The sequence below is a fragment of the Mesocricetus auratus genome, unplaced genomic scaffold (assembly GCF_017639785.1).
Source record: "Mesocricetus auratus isolate SY011 unplaced genomic scaffold, BCM_Maur_2.0 Super-Scaffold_100011, whole genome shotgun sequence".
Classification (NCBI taxonomy): Eukaryota; Metazoa; Chordata; class Mammalia; order Rodentia; family Cricetidae; genus Mesocricetus; species Mesocricetus auratus.
Window position 1 is genome coordinate 77,993,028 of NW_024429195.1, and position 15,391 is coordinate 78,008,418.

At 40.5% G+C, this 15,391-nt stretch overlaps 1 protein-coding gene across 7 annotated transcripts in view; it reads left to right on the top strand.

Annotated features, from left to right (window-relative positions):
* Scyl2 (SCY1 like pseudokinase 2) overlaps positions 1-15,391 on the top strand; it is a 58,049-nt gene that overhangs the window by 31,446 nt on the left and 11,212 nt on the right. For 5 of the 7 annotated variants that reach the window (XM_040755093.1, XM_040755095.1, XM_040755099.1 and 2 more), the window contains 6 exons: positions 6,898-6,909; positions 7,018-7,140; positions 8,307-8,420; positions 11,438-11,570; positions 12,280-12,398; positions 14,516-14,616. In XM_040755093.1, coding sequence (XP_040611027.1) covers positions 6,898-6,909; positions 7,018-7,140; positions 8,307-8,420; positions 11,438-11,570; positions 12,280-12,398; positions 14,516-14,616 — 602 coding nt within the window. The remainder of the gene's footprint in view (positions 1-6,897; positions 6,910-7,017; positions 7,141-8,306; positions 8,421-11,437; positions 11,571-12,279; positions 12,399-14,515; positions 14,617-15,391) is intronic. The other 2 variants (XM_040755097.1, XM_040755098.1) reach the window with 1 other exon arrangement.

The following is a 15,391-nucleotide window of genomic DNA, read 5'->3' on the forward strand; positions in this document are numbered from 1 at the left end:
ATTGAGTAAGTTGCTGGGTATTGGTGGCACATACTTTTAATCCCAGCACTCAGGAGGTAGAGGCAGGTGGATCTCTATGAGTTTGAGGCCAGCCTGGTCTACAGAGTGAGTTCCAGGACAGCCAAAGCTACACAGAGAAACCCTGTCTCAACAAAACAAAACAGAAACTGAGTAAGTAGGGCTAGAGAAATGGGTTAGCATTTGAGCACTGGCCTTCTCTTGGAGGACCTGGGTTCAGTTTCCAGCACCCAATGTGGTGGTTGACACCATCTTGAACTACTGTCCTAGTGGATCGAAGTCTGGACTCCAGGAACTAGGCACAAAAATTTTAAATGTTTGAAAACAATTGAGGTAAGTATATTAGATTTTTTTCCCCATTAGACAGAAAGCTATTTTGCATACATTTGAAGCAATGCTAAAATTAGGATTAAATTTAGCAAATGAATGTCTGTGGCTTTCCATGAGCCAGTGACTTAGAAAATAAATTGCAATCAAATTTTGCTTGTGTTACATTGTTCCTAATTGAAAGATAGCAGTTTGAAAAAATACTCATATTTCTAGTTTCAGATATTTTTGTTTGGTTTGCTATTCCAGCAGTTAATTTGCAAATGATTTGTGTCAGTTGTTTCTCTTTATTTTTCTCTAATAAACTTTCATTAAAAGAGGGAATAATACATATATATACACAATCTGTATGTATATGAAAAATGCAAATTCTTTATGTAATGTCCATGTGTAAGTGAAATATTATGTAGTTTTGTTACAGTTTGTGTTTGTCAGAAACAAGGCTGTCTTGACTTTAAGAACAGTGGGTCCATACCTGAATTTGAGTCTGGGTCTGTCTCCTTTCCAGAACTATGTACTAGTCATTACCTTCTGAAAGCTTGCAAGCCTCACTTCTTCTTTTTTTCTTTATCTGAATCTTTTTGTTCTTCTATATATTTTAATTTAAATTAGAAACAAGCTTGTTTTACATGTCAATCCTAGTTTCCTCTCTCTCCCCTCCTCCCCTGCCCCCCACTGATCCTCTATTCCATCCTCTTTCTGCTCCCCAGGGAGGGTAGGGCCTTCCAAGGGGGATCTTCAAAGTCTGTCTCATCATTTGGAGCAGGGCCTAGGCCCTCCCTTATGTGTCTAGGCTGAGAGAGTTCCCTCTATGTGGAATGGGCTCCCAAAGTCCATTCTTGCACTAGGGATAAATACTGTTCTACTACCAGAGGCCGCATAGATTGCCCAGACCTCATAACTGACACCCACGTTCAGTGGATCTGGGTTGGTCCTATGCTGGTTTCCCAGCTATCAGTCTGGTGTCCATGAGTTCCCACTTGCTCAGGTCAGCTGTTTTTGTAGGTTTCTCCAGCCTGGTCTTGACTCATTTGCTCATCCCCCTTCCCTCTCTGCAACTGGATTCCAGGAGTTTGACTCAGTGCTTAGCTGTGGGTTTCTGCTTCTGCTTCCGTCAGCTACTGGATGAAGGCTCTAGGATGGCATATAAGGTAGTCATCAATCTCATTATAGGGGAAGGGCATTTAAGGTAGCTTTTCCACTATTACTTAGATTGTTAGTTGGGGTCATCCTTGTAGATCTCTGGACATTTACCTAGTGCCAGATTTCTCTTTAAACCTATAAAGACTCCCTCTATTAAGGTATCTCTTTTCTTGCTCTCCTCTATTCTTCCCCTGACTCAATCTTTCTGTTCCCTCAGGTCCTCCTCTCCCCTCCTCTTCCCTTCCTCTCCCCTCCCCCATGCTCCCAATTTGCTCAGGAGATCTTGTCCGTTCCCCTTCTCCGGAGGACTGTGTATGTCTCTCTTAGGGTCTTCCTTGTTTCTAGCTTCTCTGGAGGTGTGGATTATAGGCTGGTAATCCTTTGCTCTATGTCTCATATCCTTATATGAGTGAGTAACATACCATGTTTCTCTTTTTGTGACTGGGTTACCTCACTCAAGATGGTTTCTTCTAGTTCCATCTATTTACCTGCAAATTTTAAGATTCCTTTTATTTTTTTTCCTTTGGCTGAGTAGTACTCCATTGTGTAAATGTACCACATTTTCTTTATCCATTCTTCAGTTGAGGGGCATCTAGGTTGCTTCCAGGTTCTGGCTATTACAAATAATGCTGTTATGAACATAGTTGAACAGATGTCCTTATTGTGTAAATGTGCATCTTTTGGGTATATGCCTAAGAGTGGAATTGCTGGATCTTGAGATAGACTCATTCCCATTTTCCTGAGAAACTGCCATATTGATTTCCAAAGTGGATGTATGAGTTGGCACTCCCACCAGCAGTGCCAACATCCTCTCTAGCATAGTCATTGGTGTTTTTGATTTTAGCCATTCTGAAAGAAGCAAGATGGTATCTGAGAGTTGTTTTGATTTCATTTCCCTGATGGCTAAGGATGTTGAGCACTTTCTTACATGTCTATTAGCCATTTTACCTTCCCCTATTGAGAATTCTCTGTTTAGTTCTATACCCCACTTTTTAATTGGATTGTTTGGTGTTTTGGTTACTAGCTTCTTTAGTTCTTTGTATATTTTGGAAATTAGCCCTCTGTCAGATATGGGGTTGGTGAGTATCTTTTCCCATTCTGTGGACTGCTGTTTTGTCTTGTTGACTGTGTCCTTTGCCTTACAGAAGTTTCTCAGTTTCACATTTATTGTCGCTCTCTGTGTCTGTGTTACCGGTGTTATGTTCAGGAAGCAGTCTCCTGTACCAGTTTGTTCAAGGGTACCTCCTACTTTCTCTTCTAAGAGGTTCAGTGTGGCTGGATTTATGTTGAGGTCTTTGATCCATTTGGACTTAATTTTTGTGCGTGGTGATAGATATGGATCTATCTACATGCCAGTATCCGGTTATGCCAACACCATTTGTTGAAGATACTTTGTTTTTTCCATTGTATAATTTTAGCTTCTTTGTAAAAAATCAGCTGTTCATAGGTGTGTGGGTTAAAAATCAGGGTTTTCAATTAGATTCCATTGGTCTACCTGTCTATTTTTGTACCAATACCAAGCTGTTTTCAGGAATATAGCTCTATAATATGAAGTCAGGGATGGTGATGCCTCCTGAAGTTCCTTTATTGTATAGGGTTGTTTTGGCTATCCTGGGCCTTTTGTTTTTCCATATAAAGTTGAGTATTGTTCTTTCAAGGTCTGTGAAGAATTGTGTTGGGATTTTAATGGGGATTGCATTCAATCTGTAGATTGCCATTTTTACTGTGTTGATCCTACCTATCCAAGAGCATGGGAGATCTTTCCATTTCCTGATGTCTTCTTTAATTTCTTTCTTTAAAGATTCAAAGTTAAGACCATTAATAATTGAGGGATATTAATGACCACTGATTGTTAATTCTTGTTTGTTTTGTATTTGTTGTTGGTGGGCCCTCTCACTCCTTTTTTTTCTTTTGGCCGTTGGTAAAGTGGGATGGATTATCTATTGCCTATGTTTTTGTGAGTATAGGTATCTTCCTTGGATTGGAATCTTCTTCCAGAACTTTCTGTAGGGATGCATTAGTAGATATGTTTTGTTTAAATCTGGTTTTATCATAAAATATCTTGTTTTCTCCTGTTATAGTGATTGAAAGCTTTGGTGGGTATAGTAGTCTGGGCTGGCATCTGTGGTCTCTTAGTGTTTGTAGAATATCTATCCAAAACCTTCTGGCTTTCAGAGTTTCCATGGAGAAGTCAGGTGTGATTCTGATAGGTTTGCCTTTATATGTTACCTGACCATTTTCCATTGGTGCTCTTAACATTATTTATTTTGTATGTTTGGTGTTTTAATTATGTGGTGAGGGGCATATTTTTTGTGGTCTTCTTTATTTGGTGTTCTGTAAGTTTCTTGTACTTTCATTGGCATGTCTTTAAGTTGGGAAAGTTTTCTTCTATGATTTTGTTGAATACGTTTTCTGTCCCTTTGAGTTGGGTTTCTCACCTTCTATACCTATTATTCTTGAGTTGGGCCTTTTCATGGTGTCTCATATTTCCTGGATGTTTTGTGTTAAGGATTTGTTGGACTTAAGATTTTCTTTGGTCGATGAATCTATTTCTCCTAGTCTATCTTCAGTGCTTGATTTTCTCTCTTCCATCTCTTGTATTCTGTTGGTTATGCTTCTTGCATCTGTAGTTCCTTTGCCAAGGTTTTCTTTTGCCACCATTCCCTCAGACTGTGTGTGTGTGTGTGTGTGTGTGTGTGTGTGTGTGTGTGTGTGTGTGTGTGTGTTGTGTTTATTGTCTCTATTTCAGCTTTCACGAGTTGCACTGTTTGAATTGTTTTCTTCATTTGTTTGCCTGTTTTTTCTTGGCTTTCCCTGTTTTCTTTAAGAGATTTGTTTCTTGAATTTTTTGTGTTTTCATTTCTCTTATTTCCTCTTTGAGGGTCATTATCATCTTCAAAAGTTGTTTTAAGGGTCTTTCTCTTCTGCTTCAACTGTGTTGGGATGTTCAGGTCTTGCTAGTGTGGAGTCCCTAGACTCTGGTGGCGTCATATTAATCTTCCTATTGTTGAATGTGTTCTTATACTGTAGTCTTCTCATCCCTTTTTCTAGTGGGTGCCGTTGTGGTCTCTCCTCTGCTGGTGGGTATGGGTCCAAAGTTCTCTTCTAGTGGGTGCAAGCAGATGGCTCTCCTCTTCTGGAGGGTGGAGGTGGGACTAGCACTGCGAAGCTGTCAGACTCTGTATGAACTGGGCTGCTGGCAAGGGTCCCCTGCCTCTCTGAAGTACACAGTTCCAGACCTCAAGAGGCTCTGAGCAGGACTCTGGAAGGTAGACTGGAAACAGTCCCATGTTTACCTTCTCCTGGGGGCGGGGGCGGGTCTAGCACCAGGAAGCTGGCAGGGCACCTGAAGGCGGGCCGGAAGCAGCACAAAACCCCACTTCTAAAATGCAGTGTTGTTGGCATAGATTAAATATCACTAGGTGTTTCTGATACTGGGTGACAGTAGCTTAGTAGTCAGCTACCAACAGTCTGATGTAGTAATAGGTTTGTGATTCTTAGTAGTTCTTCCCTTGACAAGGCAACACTTATTTTTTAATTTTTAAAAATGAGTATATAAGACGCTAAATGACATGATGACTTCTTCGAACACCATGCATTTGAGTGATTCTCTTCCTGGCCCATCCCCCTGCTATCCCTAGTTCCTATTCCCCTCTTTTTCAGATAGTGTCGCACCATGTAGCTCTGACTCACTTGGCACTCACTATGTAGCCCAGGCTAACCTCAAAATCACAAAGATTCACCTGCTTCCGCTTGTGTCTCCTGAGTGCTGGGATTAAGGGCATGTGCCAGCAGCCTTCTGCTAATTCTTATGGCTCAATCCCCAGTTTCTTTTCCTTAAAGAGGGGACGTTCTAAAGGCAGTCTGTGGGGATGTTCCTACTAACCAGGAAAGTGTCACAGGAGAGAACCAGAAGGTTTAAAGCGGGGCTTCCTGGTGGTTGTCACAGTGTCCATAGGAAAAGTTGGTGACATCACACTACCTAGATTGTTCGTGAGTCATGATAAAATCTCAAGACACCTGATTTCAGTTCCCCTTTGACCCCATTCTTTTTATGATGGTAAAGTTTGAAAAGATACTCTCACTGTGTCATTGTCCAGATGAGGTTGTCCTGTGACCACACTTGTGAGGGCCGGGCGTTGGCGCACGCCTTTAATCCCAGCACTCGGGAGGCAGAGACAGGCAGATCTTTGTGAGTTCGAGACCAGCCTGGTCTATAAGAGCTAGTTCCAGGACAGCCTCCAAAGCCACAGAGAAACCCTGTCTCGAAAAACCAAAAAAGGAAAAAAAAAAAAAAGAAAAAAAGAAAATGAATTGAGCGGGGGCGTTGGTGGCGCACGCCTTTAATCCCAGCACTTGGGAGGCAGAGGCAGTCGGATCTCTGTGAGTTTGAGGTCAGCCTGGTCTACAGAGTGAGTTCCAGGACAGCCTCCAAAGCCACAGAGAAACCCTGTTCAAAAAACAAAAACAAAAACAAAAAAACTTGAGGTGGGAAGACCTGTCCTGAGCACTGTCAATTCGTACATATTCGTGTGTGCGTGCATGCGTGCGTGCGTGCGTGCGTCAGTGTAACTACGAGCTCCTTGACTTCCCTGCATATTGGGCCGGGCCGGGGATTGGGATCCAACTGAACCCTTTATCTTCTCAGTTGCTTTTGTCACAGTACTTATCAGCATCAGGAAACAAAACTAGGGTAGCTCTGTACTCTTTTTCCTCTGTTTTCAGTTAATAAGCCCGCCTGAAGAGTTTTAATTGAGCATTTACAAAACTAGGGTAGCTCTGCACTCTTTTTCCTCTGTTTTCAGTTAATAAGCCCTCCTGAAGAGTTTTAATTGAGCATTTACAAAACTAAGTAGTCTGAGGCTTGGGAAGGTGGCTCAGCAGCTGAGAATGAATGGCTGCTCTTCAGAGGACTTGGGTTTGATTCCCAGCACCCATATGACAACTCAGAGTGACTTTGTTACCTCTTTGTGGCCTCCATGTAGGCACAGACATATTTGCAGGCAAAAATGGTCACACACATACAAATAAATAATTTAAAAAGAATCTCACCTAAGTATTTTGGTTTATTACAATTTAGGTATGTAGAGACAGCTAGGAAAAAATATTAGGAATAAATGTTTATTTCTAGAATTTTTCTTTATGAATCTCTTATTTCTATATTTTCATAGAAACTGAGTGATAAAATTTCTCCTTTTGAGACATCTAACTTTGCTTCTCTTTGGCTTTTAATTTTTAAACACAGTAGCTTTCTGAATAGTTGGGACTTGTAGTGGAGTCAGTCATGTGTTACTGTAGATGTGTTGGAGGTCTTTATTTAAATGAGTAAGCTGGAAACAGTTGTTAAGTGCTGCACTTAGAGAAATGTCAGAGACTTGATTCATATGTTTTTGTCTTCCATGCCTTCAGGCTAGCAACATGGTGAGTGTCAAAATACACAACTTATTCTTCTGAAAACACTATATTTTGGCATATATTGAATTTCTTAAAGATTGTAGATTTTAATACATCTTTCCTTTCCTTACACAGATTTTGTTAATTTTCCTACAAAAAATGGATTTGCTCCTAACCAAAACCCCTCCTGATGAGATAAAGAATAGTGTGCTACCCATGGTCTACAGAGCCCTGGAGGCTCCTTCCATTCAGATTCAGGTACAGTGTCTGGCTTGTGGTCTTATGGTAGGAGAAAGAAATAATTGGGCATATTACAGAATTAACTCTCAACATTGTATGTACATTCAATAGTTAATATATTTATCTCATTACCCTGTTGGTTCACTGTTATCAGTATATATATTGACTTCTAACTAAACTGGAGGGGCCTAGTGAGATGGCTCAGAGGATAGGAGTAGGTGCTCTTTTTTTTGTTTGGAAATGGTCTTATTGTGTAGCTCAGGCTGAACTTGTTCACAGAGCTCCAAATGCTCCTGCCTCCTAAGTGCTAGGATTAACTATATATGCCATGCTACTGCAGCTGGTAGGTATTGCTCTTAAGAGCACACAAGTTAGATTCCCAGCTCCCATTTCCGGCTGCTCACAATTGCCTATAACTCCAGCTCAAGGGAATCCAATGCCTTGCTCTGGACTCCCCTGGCACCTGCATTCACAAAGGCATAAGCCCACATTCAGGCACACATACATGGAATTTAAAAAAGGGGGGAAAGTTGGAATCCAGTGTGGTAGCATATACTTGTAATCCCAGCCCTTGGGTTGTAGAGGCAGGAAGACCAGGAATTCAAGACTTACATGGGGTACATGATACCCTGTCTCAAAAACACTATGACTAGGATTGTAGATTTGTACTGCCATGCACACACCTGCTTCTATCATGTATCATGTCACGTTTTTTTTATGCATTTCTCTTTCTCTAAGCTTATTTAAGAGAGTGAGGTTGAATTTTTTCCCCTTGTAGTTAACCATGGTACAAGTGGAAGGTGTACTCACTTCCACTTTTCAGCTTAGTCTTGAGTTACAGCCCTGTACAATTCAGGATGTGGGCCTGTAATCCCAGTACTTATGTTAAAGCAGGAGAGCTGCGGACTCAAGCCAGCCTGGGCTACATAAAGACCATGTGTCAGGGGAAAATGTACAGAACTAGTTGTAGTTAGAGCTTCTTGGAACACTAACACAGACCCTGTGAAGCCATGCCAGTTTTCAAATAGTGATGACTGTTATTTTTATTTTCAAAACAATTGTTGTAAGGACCAAATAATGTAAAGCATATGGGCGTTTATTTTGTACTGTAACAAATTAGATAAGTGTGTGAGAGGAAGGTGGACTGCTTTTCCTTGAGACTGACCAGGTTTATTTTTCAATAGGAGCTCTGTCTAAACATCATCCCAACATTTGCAAATCTTATAGACTACCCATCCATGAAAAATGCTTTGATTCCAAGAATTAAAAATGCCTGTTTACAAACATCTTCCCTTGCTGTAAGTAGTTACATATTCATGTTCTCCTTTCACTGCTCACTGGCTGACATCATTTTCCCATTGAGTAGGTGTAGGTGACCTATAGAGTATTATAAATTATTTCATGTAACTTGTTTTTACATGTATCTGCTGTGTGTGTGTGTGTGTGTGTGTGTGTGTGTGTGTGTGTGTGTGTGTGTGTGTGCGCGCGTGCTGTAGCGAGCATGTGGAAGTCAGGGCTGTTTGTGGGAGTTGGTTCTCTCCTTCCACTGTGTGACTCCAGGGATCAAACTCACGTGGTCAGTTTGGCAGTTCCTTTACCTACTAAACTGTCTTTGGCCTTTCATGAAATTTATATTTCCCAGAGCTTAATAAATTTGCCTTTTATAAAGATTGATCATTTTATCCATATCTGTATCTTGTGTGTGAATTAGGAAAATACACATTTGTAGCCTAATAGACTCACAGGCAAAAGCAGTGTGACACAATTACACTCTGTAGACATCAAATGCATTTCAGCCGATGTCCTTGGTAGGAAAGTTCTGAGGTGTAAGTAGAAAAAGTCCTCACTGAAGGGCAAGCGTGGAGTGAAAGGTACTCTGGTTCTGTCACTAACCGCCTGTGGCCTTGAGCATGTCCTAATACTTCTAGGAATCCCTGAGTTTATGATCGACTTTTGAAAATAGATAGCAAAATGCCATTCCAGAAACCTCATGTTTTTTATATGCCATTACAAATGTATCTTAACATAAACCTTCTCAAAATATTCCTCAGTTCTATATAAATGTAGGGGCTGCAGACACTACACTAGTGCCATTGGTGTCTGTCTTCTGGAAACAGTAACTGCCCTGGTCTTTCAAGACAGGATGCTTACGAGGATGTAGAGCGAATATGATTTAGAAGAGTAATCTGGGATGGATTTGCATTTTATGTCTCACTTTTAAAAATGCATTCTAGATGGAACTTTCCATGCTTCTGGCTTACCTTTGTATGACAGATAGGAAATCTCTAGGGTCTGACAGCTTTAACTAGGAAATGCCTAAACCATAAATCATTGGTTAAAATTGTCTGAAAATGAAGAAAAGCAGCACATGGCTAGGTACAGTGTTTAAAGAGGTATAGTTGAGCTTTATCTAATACTTTGTACATCATAAAGGAAAACAAAATTGAATCAGCACTTTTGATTTATGTCCAGTAGATGCATTAGTTCTTTACTATAATAAACTGACTCTGAGAACATATTAAGCCTTAAAATGGTATTTACATTATTTTGTGCTTAAATTTTAGAAATAGTTGAGCAAATTGAAAATTTATTTTCCTGTACAATTATTAATGGAATTATTTTCTGCCTGCTTAGTTTTTTAAGACTAGAATTTTGTTGATATGGAGCCGGGCATTGGTGGCGCACGCCTTTAATGCCAGCACTTGGGAGACAGAGTCAGGCGGATCTCTGTGAGTTCAAGGCCAGCCTGGTCTACAGAGCAAGTTCCAGGACAGTCTCCAAAACAATACACAGAAACCCTGTCTCAAAATTTATCGATATGGTTTAATTAGTGCTATGGACATGACTTAAAGATACCCTTGTTTTTTAGGGAGATTGGGAGAGGGAGGACTTGGTACTAAAACCTGAATCCATGGTCTCAAATATGCTAGAAAAGTACTCCCACTGAACTGTATTCCCAGCCCTTCCCCCTCTCTTTTTCTTGTATGGTTTTGTTTTTTAAGTAGCCCAGGTCAAAGGTAGCCTTGACCTTGCCATACTGGCTGGCCTTTGAATTCTGATCTTCTGCTTTTACCCACTGAGTGCTGGGGTGATAGGTGTCCATCAGGGTGCCAAGTTCCAGCCCACTTCTTTTTACCTTAGGACATGTCCTTCTGAATTGCCTCGTTTGGCCTTGAGCTTGGGATCTTCCTTCTCCCATGTCCTGAATAACAGGATTACAGTCCTGTGCCAACAGCCCTGTCTAAGGAAATCCCAGTTAAAGGGGCCAGGAAGATGGCTTGGTGGGTAAAAGTGCATGCTGCAAACCTCAGTACCTGAGTTTGATCCCCATAACCTACCTACTGGAAGAAGAGAACCAACTCTGGCAAGTTATCTTTGACTTGTCATGCATGTTGTGGCATGCGCACAACCACCCACGTAAATCATTCAATAATTGGAACCAATTGTAGCTAACCTAGGGTATGATGTGCATCACAAGTTGAATGAATTTAAAGAGCTTGCAAATGTTGGAACTTTAATGAGTATATTATAAAGATGTATTTAGAAATATAAAATTTTATGTAAGGCAAATGTGGATAATCTCATAGGAGATTGGGAGCATCCAGGGTAGTATGGCCATAGATTAATATGGAAAATTTCAGTTAAAATACTTAGTTTTAAGAATGAGTTGGACCTCTCTTAAAGTAACTAAATCACTGTGAGATTGGTTACTTGGTGGAATATATCCCCTTTATAGTTACATTTTGCTAATAGACATATAACAGCCTTTAAAGTCCTGGAGGACGGGACTGTCACTCACTGACAGCTTGGGTGGCAGGTGCAAGGCTGTGGCTCTTGTTCCCTGGCGCCATAGAAATGAATGAGTGGGCGAGTGACCATTGCAGGGCTGAAGCTCTCCCTTGTCTTGATCTATAGTATCTCAGCTGAAGCCTCTGCAGTTCTTTCTGTAACATGCCGGGAAATTAGCAAATAAGGGAATTTCTCTTTTCCTTTTTTTTTTTTTTTGTCTATTTGTTTTTGTTTTGTTTTTCAAGGCAAGGTTTTTCTGTGTAGCCTTGGCTGTCCTCACTCTGTAGACCAGCCTGACCCCGATCTTGGAGATCTGTCTGCCTCTGCCTCCCAAGTGCTTGGATTAAAGGGGTATGCTACACCACCTGTCAAATTTCTTATGTTAATGAATCCATGTTTATAGTCTAATAAACCTATTTTTATAGCATATGCCTATTTAAAGACTAAATTTATACACTGAAGTATTTTGTTTTATATCATAAAACTTTACATGACAAATTTACATGCAATTCATCTCTCTTAATAGGTTCGTGTGAATTCATTAGTCTGTTTAGGAAAGATTTTGGAGTACTTGGATAAGTGGTTTGTACTTGATGATATCCTACCCTTCTTACAACAGATTCCCTCCAAGGAGCCGGCAGTCCTCATGGGAATTTTAGGTAGCTGAAAACTTAATGTCGTTTGGTATCTTATATGATCGTTTTGTTATAAAATGTTCATTCTATAAAGCTATTTGATATATATACATATATATGACATTCTGGAGTTGTAGAATGATTAGATAAATACTACAATATTGCTCTATTTTAACAAAAGAAGTAGATTCTTGACATTTGTAGACTAGGTGACTCAGCCCACAGCAGAGCACTTGACTCATGGGCACACTCTGGATTTGCGTCCCATGACTGGGGTGTGGGGAGAAGGTCATTTTGGTTGATGTGAGGATGTGTAATTTTCTCAGAGCTGCTGCGCTGAGTTTTACTATCAGAAGAAATGAAAGTGCAGACTCTATTCTTCACTGTACCTGTATTTAAACATCTTGACATCAAGTCTGAGATAGATGATTTCAGGGCACGGGACTATTCTGTAGCCTGATTGCTGCATTATCATAACCAAGCCTTTAGTTTTTTTGTGTTGTCATTAAATGTGCTCTTAAACCAAAAAGGCACAGGATAAATACGCCATGGTGTTTATACATCTTGACTAAGTGCAGCTGAGCCACTGTGGTCCAAGAAAGGGAGCATCCTTATTGTAAGAGGAGGAAATCTGTGCCACACCCGTTACCAAAGGCTTTCTATAGATAATGTTTATGGTTTCTGTGAACTCCGGCTGCCAATTTCTAAAGTTTATTACACTGTTTTCTCTCAGGTATTTATAAATGTACTTTTACTCATAAGAAACTGGGTATCACCAAAGAGCAGCTGGCTGGAAAAGTACTGCCTCATCTCATTCCCCTGAGTATTGAAAACAATCTTAATCTCAATCAGGTAGGAATATCTTATATGTATCCAATTTCCTTTTCTTTTTTGCTACTTGCACTTGTGTGCTTTTATTATATTACAAGTATTGGTAGCCAAAACAAGTACAGCATGCCACAGAGTTACTAAAGGCTGCAGAGCAGGAAGGTAGACATTTAAGAGTTACTAAAGGCTGCAGAGCAGGAAGGTAGACATTTAAGAGTTACCAAAGGCTGCAGAGCAGGAAGGTAGACATTTAAGAGTTACTAAAGGCTCCAGAGCAGGAAGGTAGACATTTAAGAGTTACTAAAGGCTGCAGAGCAGGAAGGTAGACATTTAAGAGTTACTAAAGGCTGCAGAGCAGGAAGGTAGACCTTTAAGAGTTACTAAAGGCTGCAGAGCAGGAAGGTAGACCTTTAAGGCTTTCCTAGAGGAGGTAAATGGGCAGGGTGCTAGAAGATGTTGATGTTGTCTGTACTTGAGATTTGGGGCCATGTGTTGATAGGACTAGAATTTCACACTCTGTTTGGGTATTATTGCTACATAACAATATCACCATAAACAAATGCTTTAGTGTTTTTAAGCAGTGTGTACTTACTAATCCTACATTTTCTATGGGTCAGCCACACCAGGGCTTGGCTTAGTTGAATTTGTTACTCAATTACCCTGCTGTAATCGAGAACTTGGGTCTCATTTGAAAGTCCATTTGCTTAGTTTTCTTAAATAGTTGTTGGAGGATTTGGCCCCTTTTGGGCTGTTAGGCTGAGGGTCATAGTCTTAGCTGAATGTTAGCTAGATGCTGCTATCAATTCTATACACGTGGCTCTCTCCCAAATAGCAGCCTGAAGTCACAGTGTCTTGTTATGTACTGAAGGAAGTGATAGCCCGTTACCTTTGTCATATTGCTGTTTAGAAGCAAGCCTGGCTCTTTCCCATGCTCATCAATAGGAGAGTACACAGAGACATAAGTAGCAGGAGAAGGGGATAATTAGGAATCATTTAAGAGCCTGTCTGCTCCAGAGAAGAAATAATTCAGTGATGGGACTGATGAAGTACAGTGATAATGGATAGACTTGAATATCTATCTGCTTTAGGTATTGAACTGAGAGGATGTGGTAAATGTTTGAGCAAAGGGGAAATGTGTGTAGAAAAATTATTACAGAATTATGTCTCTGCATGTGCCTTTTGCTGTAGTTTTCATAGCTATGCTTGCCCTGAGATCTTGCCAAATGTAGTCTTCTTGAGACTGGGCATTGTGCTTATTCTTCTTTATAGCCCAGTCGTAATGTGGTTCAAGAAAGAGAAACTGAATCAAAAGAAAGCAGTAGAAACCTGGTGTCTAATGAAGCATGTAAACAGTTGAGCAAAGTTACTGTTCAATTGAGGGTCAGTGGTAGATAGGCAGGGAAGACTTAGAATTAGTATGGAAAAGTGAGTAACGACCACGAAGAATGAAGAGCTGGGAAGAGGAAGGTTTGGGCATTGGGGGAGAGTTCTTAGCAGGCAGACTTGTGAAGGTGAAGAAATGTGTAGTTGATTAGACCCAACATTGCATGGAAGTAATAAGGAAAGCCTTTGACCTTTGCTCCTAGATGTAATGCTTTCTGTTTACCTTGGGGATCAAGTCAGGGTTGGCAAATGGGAGACACTGAATATGAAGAGGAATAGTATACTATGCCCAGAACAGTTCTCAAGTTTTTGCCATTTTCTTTGATTGAGGATGTTGTAAAACATTTCCAGGGGCTGGATAGACAGCACGTGTTGCTTTTGCAGAGGACCGGAGTTTGGTTCTGTGTACCCACATGGTGGTTCACAACCATCAGATTCAGGGGATCTGATGCCCTCTTTTGACTTCTGTGGACACCACACATGCACATAGTATACATACACATGTGCGTGTAAAACATTCATACACATAAAATCAAATAGAATAAAATTTAAAATCGAGAAATTAAAAGCTTTGCCAGCCATAATGTCCCCTGTATGAAGACTACACTTGCTTTGGCATTGTAAGTTTAAATGGACTGCCCTTGTGACTTCGGTGCTGTGAGTCCTGTTGCACTAGGAGAGTGGAGGCTGTTAGGATCACCTTCCTGATTTGTCCTGCTTGGTCCCATCCTTACCATATCCATCTCTTACCATGCCAGTTCAGTTCTTTCATTGCCGTCATAAAGGAGATGCTGAGCAGACTGGAGTCAGAGCACAGGACGAAGCTGGAGCAGCTTCACATGATGCAGGAGCAGCAGAGGTGAGTAACATCTGCACCCATGCACACACCATCCAGGGAGACCCAGGGCAGCTCATTAGTGGTTCTCCAGGAGATTGACCAGGAAGATTGATGTATTTTTCATTTGCTTATACATGAAGCATTTTAAAAATTTCCAGCAGATTAGGAATTTGAAATTCATTAAAATAGAATGTTGTTGAAAATACAGTGCAGATATCGAATATGATATGATCTTAGCACTTTATCTACACGAGGAAAACTTTGTTTCTGAGAATATCTGTTGTTGACATCAGCCAGTGGCACTGTCAGCTCTGGCTGCCGAACATCAAGAACAAAGACATAGGTATTTTTGGGATCTGGGGACCCCTAATGTTAGAATTTCTTCCTGTCTCCTCAAGCCCCAGGAATATGTAAGCATGTAGTACCTGCAGCATTTGCCTCTTTATTTTAGAGGAGTTTTCAGAATTACTACAGGAAACACTGGCATTCAAAAAGCAGAGATGGAAGTTGTTCATTGGAACTGCTATTTTATTCATGCTCCAGTGTAAACACATGAGTTCAGGATACCCCAAGAAGCATCTGAAAACCAGAAAAATTGTATAAATCATGAGCAAGGCCCCCAAATCAAAACTCTCTAGCTTCTGTCCTGGTGTAAGGTAAAGACTTGAGGAGTGAGTACTCATGATGTAATAGATAAAACAGCCCTGTGTCTTTGCTTTCTGTGTTGTAGATGTATCTGAAGTTTGATGCATTAAGGCTGTAAAATAAAATGTGTGTTAGGTGGAAACAATTTATT